The 24,135-nt window shown below is 47.9% G+C and overlaps 1 protein-coding gene across 1 annotated transcript; it reads right to left on the bottom strand.

Annotated features, from left to right (window-relative positions):
• Nucleotides 1-1,024: 1,024 nt before the first annotated feature.
• pde3b (phosphodiesterase 3B) lies at nt 1,025-23,225 on the bottom strand. Its single transcript, XM_068751792.1, has 16 exons — nt 22,380-23,225; nt 7,510-7,560; nt 6,742-6,990; nt 5,919-6,070; nt 5,477-5,577; nt 5,166-5,391; nt 4,988-5,079; nt 4,547-4,683; nt 4,328-4,462; nt 4,105-4,216; nt 3,909-4,022; nt 3,634-3,833; nt 3,010-3,213; nt 2,733-2,894; nt 2,334-2,595; nt 1,025-2,227 (listed from the first exon to the last, which is right to left on the bottom strand). Exons 1-16 carry the CDS (start codon nt 23,223-23,225, stop codon nt 2,043-2,045), a joined length of 3,228 nt encoding a protein of 1,075 aa, XP_068607893.1. The 3' UTR covers nt 1,025-2,042.
• Between the last annotated feature and the right edge of the window lie 910 nt (nt 23,226-24,135).

Below are 24,135 nucleotides of genomic sequence, written 5' to 3'. Positions count from 1 at the left end.
AGAGACCGCACAGCAACAAGCCGTCGACCCTTTACAACTGAAACAAGAACATGTCGGGTCAGGAGACCCCGAAGGCTTTACGATCCGGCACAGGAAACAACTTGCCAGAGTCCAACTCCGACTCCCGGCGGGATACCTGAGCCAAGGTGCGCTTCTCTTACTTCTTAGTACTGGAGCCAAGAGAAAGTTTGGCACTATTGGGGCCGACTGAGACAACAGAGACAGAGTGATAACGCAGAACACAAGAGTGGTTATGTGACAGAGCAGGTCCAGGCTGAAGCCCCACACCTGCAAGTGGAAGTCGATTAAACTCAGCTGCATGTAGAAAACACATGCACTCAATTGATTATTTAAAAAATATATATTTATATGCACATACTCTTTTATACAGCTTCTAAACACTCGTTTGGTATTAAAATGTGCACACCGGCATCTATTTTTTTTTTGTCTTTAAATATTACTATTTACGATTTACACCGCTTACATAACAATGCCTCCAGAAATTTTGATTTGATAAGTTGAAGCGGCTCTTCTTTCCTTCCATAGAAGGTTTTATTCTAGTGGAATGCCAAGAGTTCAGAGACAAAAGTAGAGAACTGGTAGTGTTTTAACCTGCCGGATGGCACATTAAAATATAGATAAATATAAACAAAACCAAAGTTAGATGAAACCCTGGATCTCTTCTTTATACACTGGCCATGTTTTGGGTTTGGCAAGAAGAAATAAAATAGAGTAAAAAATAAGTCTGAATATCTGGGCTTGTCTGCAGGCTGAGGTACAAATGAGTCGACCGTTTCTTTAAGAGAATTGGCCTAAAAATATTCCCCAATATACTCATAGAACTACAAAATTGTAAATGTCTCGTGATGCAGATGTTCGATTATCTCCACTCTTTTTTTTTTTTGCTGACAGCGGAGATAATCTCCCCCCCCCCCCCCCCCGGGGAGGTCATTAAAAAGGTTACGCAAACAGTGTGTGAACGGCCGAGAGACGGCGCGGAACGCTTCTCTGCAGAAAAAGGGTTTATTTCTAGTCAAGATGTTCAGCAACTGATTTTAAACTACGGCAGAATCAATAAAGGGGGGGAAAAAAAAGATGAGCATTCCTGATCTGATCTGAGCGCTGCATTTAGAGACACAGAAAGGAACGTGCGAACGTCCAGGAACCTTTAACACGTGCTTCGTTCTCATTCCTGCCGGAAAAATATTCACGCACTCCAAGCAAAACCAAGCATGAAGAGTAAAGAAATAAAAAAAAAAGAGAAAGAGGAGAAGAAGCATCCAAAATGATGCAGCTATAATGCGATGAAATCAGACAACGCTTCAGTAAATGTCTCTGACTGAGTCTTTACAGTGTTTCGTGTCACCAGCAGAGAGAGAGAACTCGTCCCTGGACCAATATGGACGCAGTAAAGGTCCAGACAGGCACATTTGAGATGTATATATATTTATAGATATATCTTTTATATCTATATATATATGTATATATGTACACAATTCAAAAATATACTTGACACTGCGGCTGAGCTGGGTCTCGTGTTTTAAATGTTCGCTTTGGTAAAGGGTTTCGATCACGTCAGGAAACGGTTTGGTACCTAAGGGAGTATTTTTTTTAAGTGCTTTTCATTCAAGGCAGCATCACAGCCGGGTCCATGCAGGGCGGGCTGATGATGGATCCTGATCCGCACCCCTCCCCCTCTTTAGTTCAGTTCTGCTGCTTTTAGTTGTCCTGGTTTTCCTGGTGCTTCCGGGTCTCCCACCGCTGCAGCAAGGATCCGCTCACAGTAGTAAGGCCTTTCTGCTTCTCCGAGTGTCTGCACAGTGAATCTTTCAGTGTGTGTGTGTGTGTGCGCGCGCATGAAAGAGAGAGAGAGAGAGAGAGAGAGAGAGAGAGAGAGAGAGAGGTGTGTTTTATGTGCGTTGGTCGACCGTCTGTGTGTTTCACGTCTGTGTTTGGTGAAGGAGGAGGCGGTCCAGCCTTTCCTTTCCTAAAACCGCCTCTCCTCTTTTTCCAACACATCTGTTCTCTCCTTCGTCCTCCTGCTACTGCCGCTCCTCCCCCTCCTCCTCCTCCTGGATGACCTGGATGTCGTCCGACGGGGAGGAGCCGCCGGGCTGCTGCTCTTTGTTCTTCTCCTCCTCCTCGGTGGTTTTCTTCCAGACCTTGTGGTTCTCCGTCAGATGCTGCATGATGCTGCAGAACGGCCTGCGGCGACTCTTCCTCCTTCCTGCCACAAACAAAGCAGACGTGTGTCGGAAGATCCGGCTCGTCGGACTATTTCCTAGACTTTCCTGCACACAGTAAAGGTCTGTTCCGATCTGTTGGTGTCTTACTTGGCGCCAGCTCATCCTCCTCTTCCTCCTCTGTGTCTGTCTCCACCTGGCCCTCGTCGTCGTCGTCGTCGTCGTCGTCGCCGTCTTCCTCCAACCCCTCCTCGTTAACCCAGTGACCAGGAAGTAGGCCCGCTGCATCGTAGGAGTTACAAAGAGGCCCTACGATATGAGTGATGAAGGACTCCTGCAGCTTCGCCAGCTGGGGGGAGGAGCGGTCCATGAAGGGGCTGATGGGTAATCCCAGCTGAGCCTCCTCGTCTCCCTGCATCAAAGACGTCAGAAACATTGAGATGCTTCTCCTGTTACATGTTTGGAAGTCTGAATCTGGACAGAGACTTATTTATTCTGTCCTTTAAGTTTATACTCCCAAGTTTTATTTAATAGATGTTCCATCTTCACCTGCTCATAGAACTCGTTGACGATGCCCTCTGTCCATTTGAGGTGCAGGTCGCGAACTTTGGCAGGTCCATTGATATCCGCTATCTTGATGCACACTTGGCACACCAGCAGTCTGTCGTTCTCATTGGTCCAATCGATTCCTGGACTGTTCACGTCGTTCACCTAAAAAAAGAAAGACGGGCGGGTCTTAAAACCGGGTCATCCTCCGTCCTCCGAGCGCCGCCCGATGCCAACGTACCATCGGCGGATCAATAAAGGGATAATCGTCGATTCAGACCTTAGCGTTGAATTCAGCCAGGAAGTCAAAGTGCTTCTTGAGATCTGTGGCCAAAATGGCCTCGATGACAAGGAAGCGGAAACGCTTGAATTCCACGTGGTCCAGGTTGACCAGGAAGTTGAACTCCGGCCGGGACAGGAAGAGGCCCCAGGCGGACGCGGCGTGGTGGTTCTCCAGAACGGACCGGTCGTTGTACAGCACCGCCTGCAGCGCGGGGAAGGGAAGGGAAGGGAAAAGCCATTCGGTGAAACTCCTCTAAACCACGTAGAGAGGATCCGATGCGGTCGTCGACATCATCGGTAATCAATAGGTTCAGGGTCCCCCCCCCCCCCCCCCCTCCTCTCTTTTATCAGCGCTATCGCCAGACATCAGCCTGATGTTGACTTTTACACCCCTGCAGGGCGGACGCTGCTGGAGGCATCAGCTGACTGGACCGGCTCTTCCAGCCGGTTACGCAATGTTCCGTTTTCACCGGTCGTGGCCAAATGTCACTTTGCACGGGGCCCACATTTTGATCGTCTGATCCGCTGTGTCCGTAAACACCGCTGTGTGTCTTCGTGTGTCGCCTTCAAGTGGATTCCACCTGCAACACTTTTAGAAACCAACGAACAGCTGCGGGGTTACCTGAGGGGCATTAGTGGCTACCAGAAAGGCGTTGGTGCGGCCCGGGTGGTCGTAGTCGTGCATCGCGGCCGCTACGTAAAGGGCCATGAGCTCCAGGGCGGGAATGTTCCACGCCAGGCAGCCGTAGCTGTCGTCCGAGAGGGAGGAGCTTTTGGAGGAGGCGTAGGAGATCCTGCCCGGAGAGATCCCGCTATCTGAATCTGGCATCAGAAAGATGGCCGTCCGTTTATTATCTCTGGGATTAGAAGCGTAGATCGTTTAAACATGCGCCCTACCTGTGTCACTTCCTGTCACATGCTCACTGTGGATCTGCTGGAAGCCCGGGATTGGCCGGGTGGTCAGGTACCAGACAGCGTGGAGCACGTCAGTAGCATGGACCCGGTTGTGATCTGTGCATTTAGATGAGTAGAGAACATTATTTACTGCATCCAATAATACACACCGCCGTGTTGGGAATGCGTTTAAACTCACAGGGAATGTCCCTGTAGCCGTTTTCCAGAGCGTGGAAGTACGTCATAAACTCTCTCACGGGGATCTTAAAGATTTCAAACAGGCAGGTATCCTGGAAAAGGGTGTAAGTCACCTGGAAACACAAAGCAGCTTTGGTGAAACACCCGCCGGCACCGACATCCGGTAACATTCGGTAACATCCGGTGGAACCGCCGGACTCCCGCTAACGGGAGCTTGTACTGACGTAGCTGAGGATCCTCCCGGTTTTCCCTCCCGTGACGTCCACCAGGTCAAAGATCTGAAAGTTCCAGGTGTTCATCCTCTCCATGACGCCCTCGCCGTCCTCCAGCATAGGATCTAGTTTGAACTCCTGCTCACCCTGGACGCGATCAGAGAGGTCGTCATGGTTACCACAGAAAAACGCAGCCTTCTAAAGTCCGAATGATGAAAACTGTGACATCACCTCTGATTCTTGAGCCTGCTCCTCCATCGCCGGTCCCGGGTTCCCCGCAGCGTCCTGCCCCCCCTCCACAGGAGCGTCCACCGCCACGCTCTCCTCCCTGATTAGAGGTTCTCCTGGGAACTCCAGCCCCTCCCCTGCTGCAAAACCAGAGCGGAGACAATGGAGGTTTGTCACTGTGCAAAAAAAAAGAAAGAAAAGAAAAGAAAATGGAAATGACGGACGTCATCCTTACTTGGGAACATTTTTAAACCACCACAAAAAACGAAAATAAAAGATTTGGGGAGGATAGACCACGCCTCCTATCAAACCTGAGGGTGGGGCCGTGGCTTAAAAACCCAATTTGGCGATCAGTTTTTTTATGTGACTTTAGTAATTAAAGTACGATCAAACACAAACGTATTGCTTTTAAAATGATCAATCAGTTCTTTGCAGCGTGTCTACCTGACCGCCTGCGTTGTCCCTCCGTGGCGAATGGCTGATGAGATTCCCCAACGTCGCCACTGGACCCGCCCTTGATCACCTGACGCCCACAGCTGGAAGGGACGGACACGATAATCACGCATACAACCTGCGTTCATACATAATTAATTGTGAGACATTTCGGTACCGCAGGCCTCACCTGGTGCAGACGGAGAAGGCGGAGCTACGGAAAACCTGCTGGAAATCAGGCGAACTGAGGTTGTGGCTCAGGGGTTTGTGCATATTCAGATTGACGCTCGGCTTTGTCAAGAAGTCCGCCGTGTCCGGGAACTCCACCGGCGGCCGGGTGACGAGAGATGACGGGGAACCCGCGGCGAGGGAGCCGTGGGTCGGCGAGGTGACCGGGCTCAGGCTCGGAGATGTACCTGAGGCAGGTGAGCAGGAAAAGCGATTAAAACGCGAGCACGAGAACACACACGGGGGGGGGGGGGGGTTGTTTCACCGTCTCACCGGCTCTCCTGGGCCCGCCGTGGTAGGTGAGGGTGACGGAGGAAGACCTCGGCTTGGGAATGGTGAGCAGGTTTGCATTGGGCCCGTTTGAGAGACCTGGGCTGGATCACAGAACAAAGATATTCAACCGTCTTCTTCTTCTTCTGCCAAGTCAGTCATCCAACAGTTACAGGACAATAATAGAATCGATGCAGAACAAACTGAACCTCTGCTGCCACACTGTGGAGACATGTGGGTATTACACCGCGGTGACAGTTTCTCATCTTGAATCATGGGAACTAATGGATTTATTTAGAAGCAGATTTTCTCTGGATGCATTTCAACAGTAGGATTATGACGGATTCCTTGAAAGAGTGACGTTCAGGTCAGGTTTTATCCGGGTTTCTCAGCTGATGATGGCAGGACTTGAGGACGGTGTGTCTTTTGGAAGGTTTGCTGGTACCTGGTCAGGTTGAGGTCAGGGTGGGGTCTCTTCGCATTGTTCCGTTCCCAGCGCAAAGGGCCGGAGTCGACGGGAGGGAGCGCCGAGGCCAGCAACGAGGTGGAGCTCCGCCTGGGCTGAGGTGTGGGGAGGCTGTTCCTGCTGCTCAGACCCTGATGGAGACAGGAAGCCACCGGTCAGACGCGTGTTGTGGATACAAACCGGAGACGCCGGCCGTGCGACGCAAACACAGGTCAGAGACTCGGTGGGACGGCGGCAAAATCCAGAATAAGACGACATTATCGCCCCCACCCCCTCCGGCTGCTGGACAAACTTAAAGCTAAAAGAATCTTCGCTGCAGACGGACCTCCTTAGCTTGTAGCGGAGGAGCTAGCAGGCCGTACCGTCTTACCCCGCGGGACGCGATCCTGTGTCGGTAAACACAACAAAATAAACTGCGCTGCAGTCAAACAGAAGAGGACAAGGAGGTCGCCATCAAACGTCCTCGGGGCATCCGGGTGTCATCAGCGCCGCCTCCTCCCAAGAGGTTCCGAACCGAAGCTGACATGGATTCAAACGACGCTGCTGCCGCGCCATTAGACGGCCGAGAGAAACTAACGACGTCACAACTTCATCTTAATATTACAAGGCCGAAACAACTGTGTGATTTGGAGGAAGAGGACAACTCCGAGAGGACACTGTCCAGCAAAGTGTCCATCTTTAAGTCTTTATGGTCTGAGACAAAAGGTTTCTGAACGTAGTTTTTTTGTATTCGTCCCCGTATAATCGCTGCATCTTTTACGACCTGGGAGACGGATGGACGTCAACGCCTGCCCCCCCCCACCTTAATGGGCCTCCGGTCGCCGCTCTCTACTGGGTCCTCCACCTCGTCGCAGGGGTAGAAACCTGGGAAGGGGGTGAAAGGGTTGACCCTGGGGCGACACGAGCCTGAGAGTGTCCCCATGAGGCTGGAGATGCTGCGGAGTGAAGAGACGGTCTGCGGGGACAGAGACGAGTCCGTCAGCAGGTCCGACACAAGGTTCCTGGCCTCGTTGATGACCGAAAGATCCATCCCGTTGCCGCTCACCGCACCCTGTCGCGCCAACACAAAGGGAGGGGTCAACAACAACAACAACAACAACAACAAGAAGCTGCTAAATTAAAGCAGCGGCTCCCAACAGTTTTCCTGCTACAGACCGGTTTCATGCCAGTCAATTCATTTTCAAAATAAAACACCTGTCAGATTCTAATAATCAATAGAATGGAAATGATCTAAATTCTGTATTCTTCCTGTGCGGCCCGGTTACAAATGCCCCCCGGACCGGTACAGGGCTGCGGCCCGTTGGTTGGGGGGGGATCCCTGAATTAAAAGACTGTGGCTAATGGCTAACTGTAGCTGGAACAACAGGACCTTGAATTTGAGTGCGTGTTGATGACGGACGGTCGAGGGAAACGAGGCAAACAAGCAACAGTCGCATGCCAAGCTTTACACACAATGTGTGTCTTGGCCTTCTAGAAATATGAGACCTAAATATGACCCGCAGTCAGGTTCTGCCGGTGACGTAAAAGGACAGGTATCATCCGTGTGAAGAGCGCCGAAGCCATTACTGACCTGGTACTGCGGTTTATGCCAGTGTTTCAGGTCCCAGTCCCACAAGATCATCTGGAAAACACAACAGAACAAAGGACCGTCAGTGGAGCAGAGTTTAAAATGTATTCATCTGCTCAGGGTCATTACGCCAGCCCCTTCGTCCTGTTATCTAGACTCACAGTTTAGCAACAATGGCCTCCTGCACTGCGTGGTGCGTTTTCTACTACAGGTATGCAAACCGCCCGAGACTCTCTCACTGATCTTATCGGGCACAAACTACGTCAATTGTTAGTTTTGACATGCGAGGTTGTTGATAATCAGACGTCAGAGTTAAAGTTGTGTTTGAGTTGCGTAAATTAAGCACCTGGATTAACCCAATCCTCGGTCTGAAGAGGGAATGCAATATGAATTCAACCGACTTGCTTCAAATGTGCTTTTTGTTTATTACATTTATTTATTACATCTGACAGCCAAAACAAAGCCTCCTTATTTGCAATAAATCTGCACGACTTCACAAAAGGTCCCAAAAACAAAGTTCTGAAGCGTCAAAGTTCACATTTTAAAACCAGCTGAGCACATCTCCATTACTCCCACTCAAAGGGAAATCCCACACCGAAAACGCTTCAATCATGTCAGAATAAAAAAGAGGCCTCAGGTGACGTCTGGGGAAGAAACAGAGCAGCATGGGTAATGGAGAAAGGGGACGAGTGAGGGAGGAGGAGGAGTGAAAGCCAATATTTCTAATGAAATCTGCGCGACCTTGGTTTGAACTCTGACAATAGTTTACAGCTCGGCTCAGGGAAGCTGGATTCCCGATCTGAGCCCAGTTAACCCGATGGAGTATTCTGATACGGCGATTATGTTGATGCAATATTTATGTGATGCATTCACTGTACTGTATTACACGTGGGGCAAAACAGGTAGACGTAATATAGATAGATGCAGTATCACTCCACACCATTAGGGGGCGAGCGCCTCAACATGTAAACACACTTTATGTCCTTTTCTTTTGACAGCCGAGTGATTCATTGCATCATTTAAATATAAGAAGATACTATAGAATGTATTTAGAAATGCCTTATTTTTATTCCCTTTATTCAAGGGCGTGACTTTAAATGACTGAATTAGAATTTTCCAGCTTTCTGTAATAGGAGCGTTTAATGTTTCTGGATTTAATACAGGTGGAAGCTGTAATAAAGGTCATTACAGGTCATTACAGGTCATTACGTAGCCCAGTGGCTTCGGCCCACGTCCTCTAATCAATAACGGTTTCACTGATCAAAGTGGGACGTTGGATGTTTGTCATCCGCATCTGTACCGTGCTGCCAAACATTTAATATGGCAAATAAGCCCCGCCATGGCAACCAGGCCTGGAAACAATGCTGCCTACACCATGACAACGGGATGGCAGGAGACGGCCGGAGGACGGGGTCACCGGTCTGCTGCTCGTTCACGGAGGCGGACCAAGGAGGAAGACGGGTTGAGGAAGACGGGTGAGGAAGCTCTGCAGAGAAAACAGCGACGTCTTCACTGACTCACGGATCTCTCACATATCCGAGGAACAGGAAAAGCTGGCGCCGCAGTCGTCGACGTCGGCGTGTGTGCCAAAGCAGCAACTTATCTACAGCGAGGGCCTTCAGCGACCGACCAGATTAAAATCTTTCAATGAACAGCGGTGTTGTGAAAACACGTCGCACATGAGGGCAAATACAGAGACGCACAACCCGACTGCTGACACACACACACGACAAAACACTTGCGTATCTGCGAGCCGTCACGTGTTCCTCCGCAGGCGGAGCTTTTCACAGAGCTGTTAGCTGTGACCGTTTTTAACACGCAAAAGTTGGTCAGATTACAACTCTTCTGTTAGAAGTCCCATAATAATCCAACGCTACAGATTATGTACAGATCATACGTTACAACACAGAGATAGGTGGATTATTTGGGGTTACAGGTCATTTCCGACTGCACTAGATTAATGCACGGCTGCAAGGAGATGCAGATGCAACCCGACGCAGACAATAACAAGCAGTGTGACGACGCGCAGTCGTCCAACGTGAGACGCATCATGCCCAAACCGGAGTCAATAAACCTGCGTGGACTATCAGATGGCCGGGTTCCTTACACCTGCTTGTCATATTAGCTCGGCTCCGAGGTGCTAGAACTGATAAAAACACACTAATAAGAGTGTGTGTGTGTGGCAGGCAGGCAGGCAGGGCGTCAGTATGGGGGGGGGTTGCTGACGTCAGTCTGCAGCGACACACACAGCGTCAGCAGCCTGATAACGAGGACAGGGCCGGGCTATCAAGACGCGCGCAGGAAGACGATACGGAGAGAAGAGAAGAAAACAGGCCGGCTTGATACTGTTAGTGCGTGCGTGTGTGTGTGCACGTGTGCGCGTCCAATCTGCTGCAAATACCCTGCAGAATGGGAGCGGGCCTGCAGGGATCGCCGGATGTGACCTGTTGACCCACTACGAGCGCGATCCCTGCACCACGAGCGCTGCAAAGTGTTCCCGTATCTATAAAATACACGTATGTTGTTTATTAAATTTACATTTCAAGGACTTCAGGGTAAATATTTTGGGATGACGATGACGCTCACCTCGATCGTTTCGTGCAGATAAACACAAACTGGTTATGAGGAAATAAAGCGGCTTCAACGGCAAACGTTCCGCGACGCAACACGTGGCGAGGAAAGTTACTGAAAACAACTGGTTGAACGGCTTCGCTCACGTGGGAGCGGGTTAGAGAAGGCTTGAAGTGTCACGGCGAAGATGACGGCAACAAACCAAGTGAAAACAGAAAAGGGGAAGTTGAATAGGAGGTGAATGGAGGGGGGGAAGGATTGGGCCTCAAACACAAACAGTAAAACAATGCTATATGTGTAACGTTAGCAAAGATGATTCCCCGACTCAAAAAGGAAACATTACAAATTAATATTTCTCCAAATATCTTAGCATGAACCCGTGCTATGAGCACTGTTTTAATAAAATACCTAATGATTAAATACAGCTAGCTTGATAGCAACACTGCACCTGTATACTATCAAGCTAGTTAGCATTCTGATACTGACAGATAAATTGCTTTTTAGTGTTTTTATAGTTAAAGGGTAAAGCAATCGGTCGCTGATTGCACGAAAATGAAGACTCGTCTATGATCCTCGGCTAACCGACAACCCGATGAGAAAACCCGTAGCGCTACAGACGGCTAGCCAAGCGGTGGCCGTCGCCGGTGCTGTCAGCGCTAACTGACAGGACCATGGAAAATTCTTTGACTAAGTAAAGTAGCTCCTGCAAAATGTCATCGTTCTCTTTCGCACTCATCTACCACTTCACTGGCCCGGTGTTGGTCACAGGCCGCCCCGTGAAAGTCTATTGCTGTCAATCTCAGTACTTTGAAGTAGATCTATTTTTTGTTCGCCGCGTTTGAGCTCAAGATTGAGAAGAAGAAAAAATACACACCAAAAAAAACCTAAACATTCCAAAAATCCAGGGTCTGAACAAGTTAATTCTGGAAAGTTTACATCCGAATCGATAGGTTGTTCTGACGGTAGTAACGCTGAAGTCTGTTGTACTCCGTGCATCATGCGCCATGTGATACCTCAGGATCACCTGACACAAGCGGAGTGCAGTTCAGATTACAAGCCAGGTGAGCAGCAATACTCGACACCGTGGGCCCAGGTGCAACACGAGACCCACGAGGTCGCATCGCTAACCTGGTGACTGACAACCTCGCTATCTTGTGTTAGAGTAACTTTGAGTCTTCATCATCACCCTCCTCAGCTTGAGGTCATAAGCCTAAACTTAGTCCCACTCAAGGCCGTCGTTCTACAAGGACTATGAAATGTTAAATACTGTTGGTTCATAAAATCTTTTGTGCCAGTTGTTGGCTTCCTGTCACCAACCACAGCTCTCTAATGAGGGATGAGTTACGGCCAACTCAGCTAACGGCTAACGGTTTGGAGAAAAAGCATCAGTAGATACTGAAAACCTTCCACAATGCTGGATTTACTGAATGTCTCAAGATCCTGGATCACATTTGAATTCTCCGGAAAGAGACAAAAGACTACAAAGGAACGGTAAGAGTTGCCACGACTTACATCCTGTGCTTGAATAACTTTAAATTAACTTTGTGCAGCACTGCATAAAAGTATTTTCAGGAGCTCAACTTGTGGAACAAGCAACAAGACGCAGCAATTAGTTTGACAGCACCTTGTTCCGGTTGCATTGTTAAAGGAATGCATTGTTAAAGAAACGAACCCGTCGTAACAAAGGCTTGAGACGTCATTCGCCGCTCTGCGATTATCAAGGGTGACGGTGACCAAAACGACTCTTCGGCCCATCCCGGATTGGCCCTGTGGCTGTCAATTCTGATGTCCCTATCGATAGCATTTGCATTTATAGTTTTATATAGCAGCTCTTTAGTCAGTATCTTGCAGCCTATGTTACATTTTGTTTTTGTCTACTCCTGCTCTCTATCACTCTTTATCCATCTCTTTGTTTTTGACTCTCCTCCTACCAGTCTGTCTCTGTCTCTCCCTCTCTGTCCTTGTCTCTGTCTTTCTACCATTTTCCCAGCCAGTCAAGACAGAACAGGTTTCTGCCTGTTAAAGGGAAGTTTATCCTTGCCTCTGTCACCAAAGTGTTTGCTCTTGTGCGTCAAATTGGGTTCTGTCTTTCCCTTCTACACCTGTGCCTTGAGATAATGATCTGTTATGATCTGGCGCTATCGAAAAAAAAATGAAATTGAAAATATAATTGAATTCCTTGTTAAAAGATCAACCCTTTGATCAACTTTTATCAAATCTGTTTCATGGTTTTGACGTAACAGATGCTGTTATGTTGAAGAAAATGAAATTCATGGGCCCAATCCTTTCTCCAGATCCTTTCCAATATCGATTGGTTCTTCTTTTCTACATATCAGACCTGCCCATCAAGTTCCAGGAAAATTCCTTGAGTGGTTTTAATGTAACTCCATAGTCACACAAACAAACCTCGGAGGAAGTCCGACCCTTTAAATAGATTTAATGTCAGAGTTCACATATGGTGCTCGAAGTCATTGACCAAGAGTCAAGAAAAAATAAACGCTTTTCAAAGCCATTTCTTCAAATCATTCTGATTTGAAAAGGAAATGAAAAGTTCCCAGGCCCAACTATGAAATAAAAATTGAAACCAGAAATGAAGTTGGCCACAGCTCCAAGAAAAGAATACACCGGGGAACGTAGAGCCTCGTATCGCTTATTGAACAGAGGATGTCCATTTAAACGTGTGAAAAGTTTTTTCTCTATTGCTATCAAGACTACACATAAATGAAGTTATTGTGATGCTAATTGTGTAGATCATTAACTCTTCTTGAAGACTTGAGGAACAAAAAAGGACCGATCAAGTACACCTAGGAGTTATTACATCTTTGTGATGGAGGGGGGGGGGGGGTGTATTGTCCCGTCAAACATCTAAATGACGACAGGAAGAAAGTCTCTTTTTACACACACAAAAAAAACCATTCCCCATCCGAAGAGATCCGCATTCACCGGGAATGACTCCGTAAATCCCGTCCCCATAAATGGCCGCAGGCCGTGCATTCGACGTTCCTGCTTGCTCTGGAACTCTGCAATTCGCCGCTATCGCAAGAGATTGGCAACGGGCGTTTGTGACCTTTGGAGAGCGGTGGCAGCGAGCCCAAGTGTAAATACTCCGAATAGTACTTCCCAAAGTCCTTTATGGTGACATTGATCTGCAGGTTCGTATAAACATCCTGGTTTTCACAGGAGTAATTATCAAAAGCAACAATGGTGTCTGTGTGTGTGTGTGTGTGTGCCCGAGGGCCTCATATGTCATCAGAAACATTATAAATGCTGTTTAATAACCCGATGTAACACCGTGGCTGGCGATAACGCCTTACAACGACATCTGATAGGCCTTCGGCACGTTAACGTGAATTCAATCTGATTTTGATATGGCATTCCACTTTACATTCCAGGCCTGGAAACCCTTTAGGGAACGCGGGCGTTCGCCGTTAGGTGTCCTAGCCGTCCCGCGAAAAAAGATGGAGGGTACACGAACGCAGAAAGACAAGACCGCATGTTAATTAATGGAAGGGTTCCTCTTTAAATTAAAACGTCAAAAATATAGGAATAATCCAAAACATCATTTTATAATAAGCTCCGGTTTTATTATGATGGAAGTCAAACATGAGCACACGTGCACATTCCAGATAGCAGAATGCAAACGTGTGATGCATGTCCTTCACACGCTGTGGAGCCCAACACCAGGCTGCACTCCGAAGGCTGGGGGGGGGGGGGCAGCAGGAAGGTTATACCTGATATGGACATGAGCGCTGGATGAGGGAGGCTCGAAGCCTTGTAAGGGAACATCTGGTTTATCGTGGCATCGGTGCAGGCTCCTCTCGTAAACACAACCTAACGCCTGAGCCCCAGAGCTCCGGCCAATAACAAGCATGTGAACGCGAACGCCATCCGTCAGAGCAGAGGGGCGGGAGGAGGAGCTAATGGGGAAGTAGACGCCGACGCAAAAAACAAAACGCTGCGAGACACCGCAACAGAGTGTCGAGTAAATCATTTACAAGAAAGGGATTTCTACTTTGTGCATCACGTTCAGCCAATCAGCACGGGAGGGGTTTACATCAGCGAGGAGCTTCTTCGGGGGGGGGGTGAGGAACCCGTCAGTCGATCTGAGAACACACTTACCTAAGTTGTTTAAGCTAATTCAATACAGTCTTCTGGACCGATTCGTGGTGAGACATGTTTCTGCGCCCCCCCGTGCTCCTAATGGTGCCGTGAAGGCCTGAGCAGAATCACAAAGGTAAAGGTCGGCGCTCAGGATCGGATGAAGTACCAACTCCAGCTGAGCGTCGCTCTAATGACCTACAGGAAATCAGCATTTTATTTAGTCCACTATTTACTGTACTGTTTAGTTCACTATAGAGAATACACACATATATGTGTGTGTGTATATATATTTATATATAAAGCACAACATAACAGGAAATGTCAGTTTTGTCCCTCGAGGCCACAAGTCATACGAGAGAGACGTTTGGAGCGTTCAGAACTTGAACTCATGGCATTTTTTGTGTGACCAGGGGTCAGAAGTGAACGGTGGAACCGGCGGAGGTCACCGCGGCGCACCTGTGAAGGTAAAGCTGGAGCTCGCGTCACGCTCAGAAGCATCAGAGTCGCACAAACAAGGCCGAGGTTTACTAAACAGAGCAGAGGCCTGCAGGTTCGGCCCCCGGAACGCATTCCGGCTCGTATTTCCACTCCCGTCGATTCCGATCGGAGACGTGGCCTCTAATAATACACGGAATATATGATCAGGATAAAGCCAAAAGGGTTCTACCGGCTGTGTGCTCTACGGCTGCCGTCAGTGGAAACGGCTCGAGGAAAGACGAAGGGAAACGACGAGCGTTACCGCCAAAAGATTAACTGTTAAATAAACACTCCGGCATCCTCTCCTCGTGACGTAGTCGCTGCAGAATGATCAGATATTTACCGCTCCTTGATCAGATATTTGCTTTTCCTCACTCACAACTTTGCCTCTACAAATAGTTTGCAGCTGCAAAAGAAAACGTGACGTGAAAATAGAGCTCAATCAATCATCCGACTGTCTCCATCTCGCTTTCGGTGCTGCCTTGTTTTAATCAGTGGAAGGTTGTTTTTCGTTAGGGGAAAATAAAAGTTAGAAAACAGGATAAATCGCCTTCCCGCTTGTATTTTCTTTGATGTTTCCGATTGATCAGCTTTGAACTTGTGCTCTCGCCTCTTGCACAATCGGCCCATCATGAACTGCGAGTTACCCGATCGCAGCAACTGCAACATAAATCCTCTCATATGATCGCTATGCCCAGCAGATTTCGCCTTAATTCGTGCCTGCCCCCCCCCCCCCCCCCCAACTCCTGCAGCCTGCAGCTGAGCATCCAGATCCTAATTCTATGGTGCCACGCCAGGGTGTCTGTCTGCCGCTGATATGTGGCGTCAAGGCCGCCGTTGATCCGGCTGATCCTTTCGACTCAGGGTCAAACCGCAGCAGACGGCGATGCGACTCGCTTCTGGACGCATCCTGGGGAGCGGGAGGCGTGTTTCAGGATAAATACACAAAGAGCATCGGACGTGGCGTGAAGCCGTGGCGTGAATGTAATCCAGGAAAGTCTCTTCGGGCACCAGGCGAAAGCCCGTCAGGCCTCGATGCTGGAATATCAATCTTTGAAAGCTATGCCCTCGCCCCGCTTGTGATGACAGTTTGGGGCGGGGCCGCGGGCCTGGTTGTATCTGAGCAGCGCAGCATGTCGAGGGGGCGCGCCGTTAAAGCCCTGCGCCCTCGCTGTGCCATCACGGAGCGCCGTGTCACTCCACAACCTCTGCGAGCGCCGGGGTTATCTCCAGCAGCAACCGGTTCGATCCTCCAGAACGCAGATGCAGTAGAATTTATTGGTAAAAATACTTCATAGCATCGAATCTGAACTTTTCCTCACATAAAAACGCTTCTGCGTGACAAAAAAAAAAAAAAAATCACAGTACCACAAAAAGTTCTAAAAGGGGGGTAACAATGAAACTGTTCAGAAGTTGTGAGCAGAGGTAAAATATTGCCGGAACCTGAAAAGCAGATCAGCGTTTTGTTTGGTCCAGTCTTACAGGTCAGGTTTCGGGAGCAGACCCGGCAGGACGGGGGAGAAATCACACCGGGACAGTCGACAGATATAAAATCTTTCTGTAAATCTCACTTACATTATGGGGGGGGGGGGGGGGGGGTTGGCATTTGAGAATCTGTGCATGTGTGTGTGTGTTGGGGGATGGGCAGACTGGGGTTAAAGTGAGGAAGAAAAGGAGACAGCGACGGACTCGAGAAAAAGCGAAGAAAAAAGGGGGTGGGGGTTTACGCAAATTTTCTTTATTTAATTTTTGGGTCTTTATTCCAGTTTGAAACCCTTTCAGGTTTAATTGTGACCAGATATTGAAATGGCGATGCCGTCAAAGTTAGGGTTTCACTGCAGTGACTAATAGAGCCTCTCAGTTTTGCCCTTTTCAGCGGGATCTGCCCTCAGCTGCCACACACACACACACACACACACACACACACACACACACAAGCCCTCCTCTGTAGCTGCGGCTGACGTCAACCATCACTTAGCAACAGCCTTTTGGTGTAAAAAGCAGCAGCGCTGACACCGTTTTCAAAAGAGACGCACAGAGGAAGCCAGAAACGAGCTCGGGGAGAACGAACGGACAGACGGAGGGAAGCGAGGGAAGCGAGGGAGGGAACAGAAGGGATGTTTGGATGAGAAAAGACACAATCCTGCCTCGCCGTCCCTTCAAAATAAAAGGTGAAGCTTTAGAAGCACTGAAGGAAGAGATGATGTTGCATCCATAAAGTAGCCTGGAGAAGATGAAAGGCCAATAAAAGCTGAAGCCGGCGCTCGCCCAAGTCCAACCTCTATTTTCTCAAGGCATAAATTCCCACAGGAACAATTTAAACATACATTATCTATGTCGTAGTTTAACCAAACCGCACCTTGACCTAATCTAGCCATGCTTCCCCCCCCCTCCCCTCCTCGGGCTGAATGGCGAACGCATGCAGGGTTCAACGACCTCACGCTGAACTGTTGGGAACTCGGCGGTGTGATCGGAATCATCTGGGATGAGCCTGTGCAGAAAACCCTCGTAAAAAACTCAAACACGGAGGAAAGAAAACGCTGAAAGGCTTAAATTGTCTCGCTGCAAGTATTGTTGCTTATCTTATCGGGACGTCGGAAGCAGGCGAAGTATGAGGAGGCGACAACGGTTACAGGAGAAAAAGGTCCCGCTTGAGTTAATGGAACCTCCTCCTCAGCCTTACACAAACTCCACAACAGATAACAAAACTTGTCCAGATCAGGATCACACATGAAATTCTCTTTAGCATCTTCTTTAAATTATTATTTCCAAACAGATTTTTATAAAGCAGATGATTAAAACTCCAACGGCGTCCTTTAACACCAGTTTTTATGCACCGTTTAATAAACACAACGATCCAGGGAAAAGGGGCAAAGTAAAAGCATCTGCCCTGCTTTGACGGCGTCTCCTCAGACACCAGAGTCATTAAGCCGAGCTCTGGCAGACCTATCATGAAAGCTAGAGAGCTGCAAGCTAATTGCTGGTGATCGTGACGCAAACCGTTTCCAGGGTAACCCCAGTTTTGGAGGACCCGCTCCAGCGTTTCCTCATCTGTTTGCACTCACAGCAGCCGGCTGACAATGCAGTCGCTGCATCCTGTTTCGCTCTGCAGTCGGGCCAAGCGCTCCAGGCCTTCGCTCGTCTTAACCCTTTCTGCACGTTCAAAACGTTCACGTCAGACGTGCAAACGAGATTTGGAAAGTTGGTTCCAAAGTTACAGGATACTTTTTTTTATTTGTGCACTTCATAAAGCGAGACGATTATAAATTAAACACTGCAGAGAGAATGCTCGCGCAGAAAAGTCTGATTCAGCTCTTGATTTGGGATTCATGAAAATGCTAAGCTAACTGTGGCGCCAATGAAGAACGAATGGTGACGCCGCGGCCCTGATGAAGCCGCCGTTACACAAACCTCCACGACGCCGAGGTTCATCTTACACTTCGGCTGAGCTCAGGTCGACGAATCGCCGCGTCTGAACCGTCGCCTCAAACGTTTCCGGCATCATATTTGTAATTTAAGTTAAGATCGGAGGTCAAAATAAATTGATGCCTGTGTTTTTCCTGAAACTATGGACGCCACATACAAAACACACAAACAAAAACACACTGACATTAGTTTTAACAACTGTCTTCAATTATTCTTGATGTTTCTTGACTTTTGATGAAAGTTTGAGTCCATTTTTGCTTTACGTGTTTAATTTGTTTGGTTTTTTTTACTTCTTTGTTTAAATTATTTATAAAAAAGTTTGAAATAAAATGAAATAATTATTTCGGTTGATCTCATCCCGAATTCTTTCGGACGGTGAGCAAATCAAAGACAAAGAGGCCGAGGATCCGAACTTAAAACAAATTAATTCGATCTAATTAAATCACATTTATGCTCACGTTCGGGCTGAAGCCCGATTGAATCCTACGTCAATCTGATTTTACTGACCGCGTCTGGGATTATACAACGACCACACTATCGACTCACTGTAACGAGATCAGTACACACTTGGTACCGATAGACTGATGGATCCAGGCCTGCTGCAGAAAACACCGACAAGAAAATAAAAACCTGACGGCGGCGAAGCAGATTTTATTTTCTCTCGGGTCAAGCTTCAGCCACCTAAAGGTTGGTCCCGTTTCACGTTCCTCCCCTTCTCCTCCACCAGATTCTACGGGGCGATTAATAAGACCGGGCAGGTTTTTTTCCTCTGTAATCGCCCCGTGGAACGTCACTGGGTTGTGACGTCAATGTTATATCATTCCACATGGCTTTACAGCGAGCGAACGTGACAGCTGAGCGCTGCTCTCTGTGTTCTCTCTGCAGCCTGCCTCTTTCCTCTGGCCTGAATGGAGGGTTAGTTAAGTGTATTATTTACCCCTGCCTGCCCCCATAGAGTTGGGAACCGCACACACACACAAAAAGGAGGGCCTTCTCCTTGAATCCAACAATGTCCTGCCGGCACCGCCGCTCAGACTTTACTCACGGAGTGAAAAACATTCTCTGCAGCCGATTCTCTTCTCGTTTCCAAATCTGCAACAGAGCATTTGGTTTTCCGTACAATTCATCACCTGCTAGTCGACAGCAGAGCGCTAACACAATTCCGGGTCTCAATCTGGGACAGTTTTGTCCAGATTGTTCCACCCAATCGCTCAAATTGTTTTTTCAGTGCTCCTTCACTATGTTGCAGATACAGAACCGGGTCTGAGGTAAACATTTAGCACAATGGAGGAAGACAGTAAATGCAATTTTAGGATTTAGGGAGCCTGAACCCTTGGTGCAACCCATAAAGCTTTTGTTTCAGAGTGAGAGAGGAAAAACAGAATCCTGACACGCGGAAATTATCAGAGGAAAGATTTGCATTCACGGAAACCGTCCGAACGAGACGGCTGTAAATAAAGGTGGTGTGAACAGGAGTCTAGCAGCTGTTAGCTTAGCGATAAATATCAGAACCAAGCGAGCACATACAGAATATTACAGGTTTCATCATCGAATCAATTCATTTGATGTTGTACTATCGTTAATGTAATTTAACTTCTTTGTATTGTGACTTCACTTACTTCTGAGATATTAAAAATACGGGTTTCACCAGATTCGTGGTTTGTTATTGGTCATTTATTTCAAAAATGTTGAATAATCTTGGGAGCTGTAAAAATAAATTATCTCCTGCTAATAACTCAACCCCCCCCCCCCCCCACACACACACACACTTCATCCTCTGCTGCTAGCCATTTACTATGAGCATGCTAATAAACTGTACATATATGTCATTTTTTTACAGACTTAAAATCTTTGCTTCATCAACGTTGCAAAATATAAAAAGGTTTAGAAGGTCAACACACTTTTCTTCTGGGAGGGGCAGGGGGTGAACCGTGCGAATTCCCCCTTTGTGCAGAGCCTCGTGTGATCAATGCCTGTGATTATCGCACACTAGGTATTGATGCTGTAACAATAGACTGCCTGTCAATAATAACAGTGATTAAACACACAATGGCCGACATAATAAATAGTAATGCTTTAATTGGTGACGAGCGTGCACGCACGTAATGATGGAGCCCTTTGATCAGCCTGCCATTAACAACAGTCACAGGATAAACTGAGATTGGATTCAGAGCTTGCGTGCTCTAGAGTCCAAATGCACGCTGGCCGCTCGGTTCCGGCGCCAGCACGGATGCTTTCGGACTTTCAAAAGTTTCATTTGAGGAGTAGGGGGGGGGGGGGGGTCAAAGAGGGATAGAGACGTCCCACGTGGGTTTTATTGGAGCTATGGAACCTTTTTCATTACAGCCATCATTCTATTCTATGTAACACTTTGTGCATCCCTGTACACAAGTATTGATCCTGTATCTAGGAGCGGATCATTCTTGTATTCAGTGCATCATAATGTTCGACAGCTTAGCAAACGATGAGTCCTCTCTCGTGGACGTTGGGCGGAGGAGTGTGTGTCGACGCGGCGACAACTCCGGCACAGTTCCACAACACGTGGACGCACAACACCAAACATTTCACCGAAAAACCCAACTAAACTTTTACCGGAGGAGAAGCTAGCCAAAGTTTTTAGGGACGAGTCTTCTCGCTTATCTTCCATCTCAATACACGTTTAGATGGATGTCAGATATTCAGGTGACCCGAGTGTACACAAACATTGACGTCTTGTCCGCATGCGACGCTAAATCAACAAACTTTACGTATGTTTGATGTGGGGGAGGCAACTAAACACAAAATGAATGCATCAAATTACTGCTGCTCAAAATACACTTTTATCATATTATTAACCACCATAGTGTCGGGAGGGAGGCGAGAGCCTATCCCAGTTGACTTGGGATAGGAGGCGGGGTTGCCCCTGGACAAGTCCTCGGGCCACATGAAAAGCCAGCCCAGTCACCCTCACATCCACACTATACGTCAATCTAAAGTCAGCAATCCACTTACGTTGTGTGTTTTTGGAGGTGGAGTAAATCCACACAAACAAGGAATATACATGTCAATCAAACAACGTCCTGTTTTACAAGTTTATAAGTGAAAAGGACAGAGCGCCGCGGAGATCAAACTACTACGAGAATGTTTTTCTTGAGTCATTAGTAGACTCAGGTAATGAATGTCAACACTGATGCACGTCTTAGTTTTCCAGTCAGGTGACGACAACATTTGCAAATTAAAGTCAAATACGAATCGTGTTTGTTTATCGTATAATATTGGAGCGCACTTCACATAAAAGCTACGTCTGTGGTTTGGAAAAGCACCCCGTCTTTCTTTTCAAAGCAAAAAGGTCGGCCTCCATCGACGTACAAAGAAGATATTGGACAGCCTCCAAATATAAATGTTTACTTCTTGCTAATAATTCACTAACACGTAAAGTGCACTGAGTCCAAATGATTCCACATCTGAGAGGAATAAGTAAGAAGGAACTCTCCGGAATGATCCGATTTATTTTTCTCTTTTACTTTGCACGCCCTGCGTTAGGATTTACAGCCGATCTACTGACAGAATTAAACACAATAAAGTGAAAAACAACTACTGGATGTACATTTTTAGTTCTCTTATCATTCCTGACAAAGCCTGAAGGACGCAAAAACAATGTGCGTGAGCTGAAGGCTTGGCGTCCGCAGAACAACTGCATAGAGCAGCGTTTAAAAATAACACGCACAATAATGGCAGCATTTCATCGCTTGCACAAACTTGGGGCAACAAATGACATCAGCTTTTTTTGTTTGTTTGTTTTTTTGTCACTTTTTGTCACACTTTAGCACGGTTTTTAGGTGCACTGCGAGCACCGACGCGAGGCATGACGAAACATCGCCTAGCAGTGAACTTGCTGGCCTGTGTATTTACACACAATGGTTACTTTCTACAGCTTATAGAGGCGCATGTACGAAACATGTGGTGGACATGTTGTCGTCCTGGTAACGGGATGCCGACAGAGTCATTTGAGTTCATATACCAACAATGTATGACATATATATACATTATCTGGGTATATGAACTCAAATTAATAATAGTACAAACTAGTACAAATATTAGTGACGTCACGTTTGGCAGCACGTGTCACAGTTGACTGTTATTAATCAGTATTAAAAACTTTTTTTTCACTATTAAAGTCCTATAATTTCAACTTCAATGCATTTTTAAAGTCTGTGTAACAACACAGATGAATAATTTGTTCACTGTGGATGATGAGTGGGCCTAACACTGACCCCCCCCACCCCACGCCCGGTCCCGTCCCGCCGGGGAAGACCTACCTGCTCTCTGGAGATGCACGGCAGAGAAGGTCTGCGAGACATTTTACAGCTGCCGTAAAGGCTGCTCGACGTTTCCCCGAGCGACACACAGCTGGACCTCCGTCTCGGTCTGATCACCGGGACCTTCTCCTCCGTGGTGGGAGCCCCACCCGGTGCCTCCGTCGACCGGTAGTAGCGGTCGAAACAGAGCCCCAGCACGGAGCCAGAAACCCCCGCGCAGCAGGCGAAGAGCGGCCGGAGCAGCGCCGGCAGGGCGCCCAAACCCGTGAAGGAAACGAGCCACGCAACGCTGGAGAAAACCAAAACGAGAACGGTGTGTCTGAGCCTCAGCGTGGGGACCAGCGTGAGCAGACCCACGCAGCCCAACACGAAGAACAGCCGCCCCACCATCTGCGTCCGGTGCTGGTCCTCTCCCCACGGCGAGAACCGCAGAACCAAGAAGTCCCCGAGGTAGCAGGACGCCGGCAGAGCCAGCAGCCAGCACGGAGCGCTCCGGTTCCTCCGCAGGTAGAAGGTGAGGAAGAAGAAGGCGCCCCCGACGCCGAGCAAGGGGCACACGGACTGGGAGAAGCCCCGCAACAAAGTCCCACAGTCCCGACGCGAGTCACTCCTGGAGACGAAGAAAGAAACCGCCAAGACGACCAAAGCGCCGACGTGAAGAACCGCGACTTTAGACGTGAGGACGTCTCTGTTCGGCCAGAACCCCCCGCGACGGTCCCGCTTCAGGGGGGCGACGCAGCTCCTCACGCAGCCGTTCCTGAAGCCCTCTGAGCCGCTCGCACTCGCAGCCCCGTCGCGGTTCCTCGTTTTACTCTGGAGGAGCTCTCTTTTCTCCCGCACGGCCATGGCTCCGGCGGTCGGCTGCTCTCCTCGTGTTCACGCACACGTCCCCGCTTCTTCAGCTACCCCCGCCGCTTTACATGAACTACATGGCAGCAGATCCACTCCACGGGCCACTCAGACGTGTTCCAGCACTTGGACTAAAACGAGAGAAGGTGAGATGTTGTTTTTTTTTACAGAAATGGCGCTCTCTGTCGCCGCCTACAGGCTACAACTCGCTACAGCACATACAAGGCTTCGGAGGAACGTGGTTCGCCGAACCGGAAGAGGACGAACTTTACTCCGTCTGTCATTTGTGAAGAAACTTTTACAAAGCTTGTAAGTTAATAAACTAAATAAAAGTGGAAGGAAGTTTTGTGTAAGACAGACTATGTTCATTTTAAAATATTAGTTTGCTTTCAGCTCTCCGCGGTTTGAATACAAAACATCTTTTTTTTAAATAAAATTTAATTACTTTGTTCGAATTTTCAGTTATCTTCCCGTGCATGATTCAATGTTTTCTGTTTTTGTAATTTATTTTTATTTTTTTGGGGGGGGGGACTTTCGGTAAAGCTTCGCCTCTGCGTGCTTGCGTATGCATCATGTTGCTCTGGGATCCATTAGCTTGCCTGCCATTATGGCTAAGCAAGCGGGGGGGGGATTGCCGATTAAACTGATTAAGAATACCGCTGTCATTAAAACATATCAAAACAGAAAATAGTTAAAATAGAACACTTATATTCCGACGTAGGCTAAAAACATATTGCGATTGATTAAAACTGGTTAAAGTAGTTGTTCAAGTTTCTGTGGCTTAAAAGATCGATGAAAGTTTGCTGCACGCACGTAATTCAACATGCCTGTTTTAACAATGTTTATTATTATTACACCGTGTTTAGAAAACTGGGAAATAGAGGAATTAACAATTTGAAAGCTCATT

The sequence above is a fragment of the Brachionichthys hirsutus genome, chromosome 1, assembly GCF_040956055.1.
Source record: "Brachionichthys hirsutus isolate HB-005 chromosome 1, CSIRO-AGI_Bhir_v1, whole genome shotgun sequence".
Classification (NCBI taxonomy): domain Eukaryota; kingdom Metazoa; phylum Chordata; class Actinopteri; order Lophiiformes; family Brachionichthyidae; genus Brachionichthys; species Brachionichthys hirsutus.
This window is presented reverse-complemented; position numbering and strand designations above follow the sequence as displayed.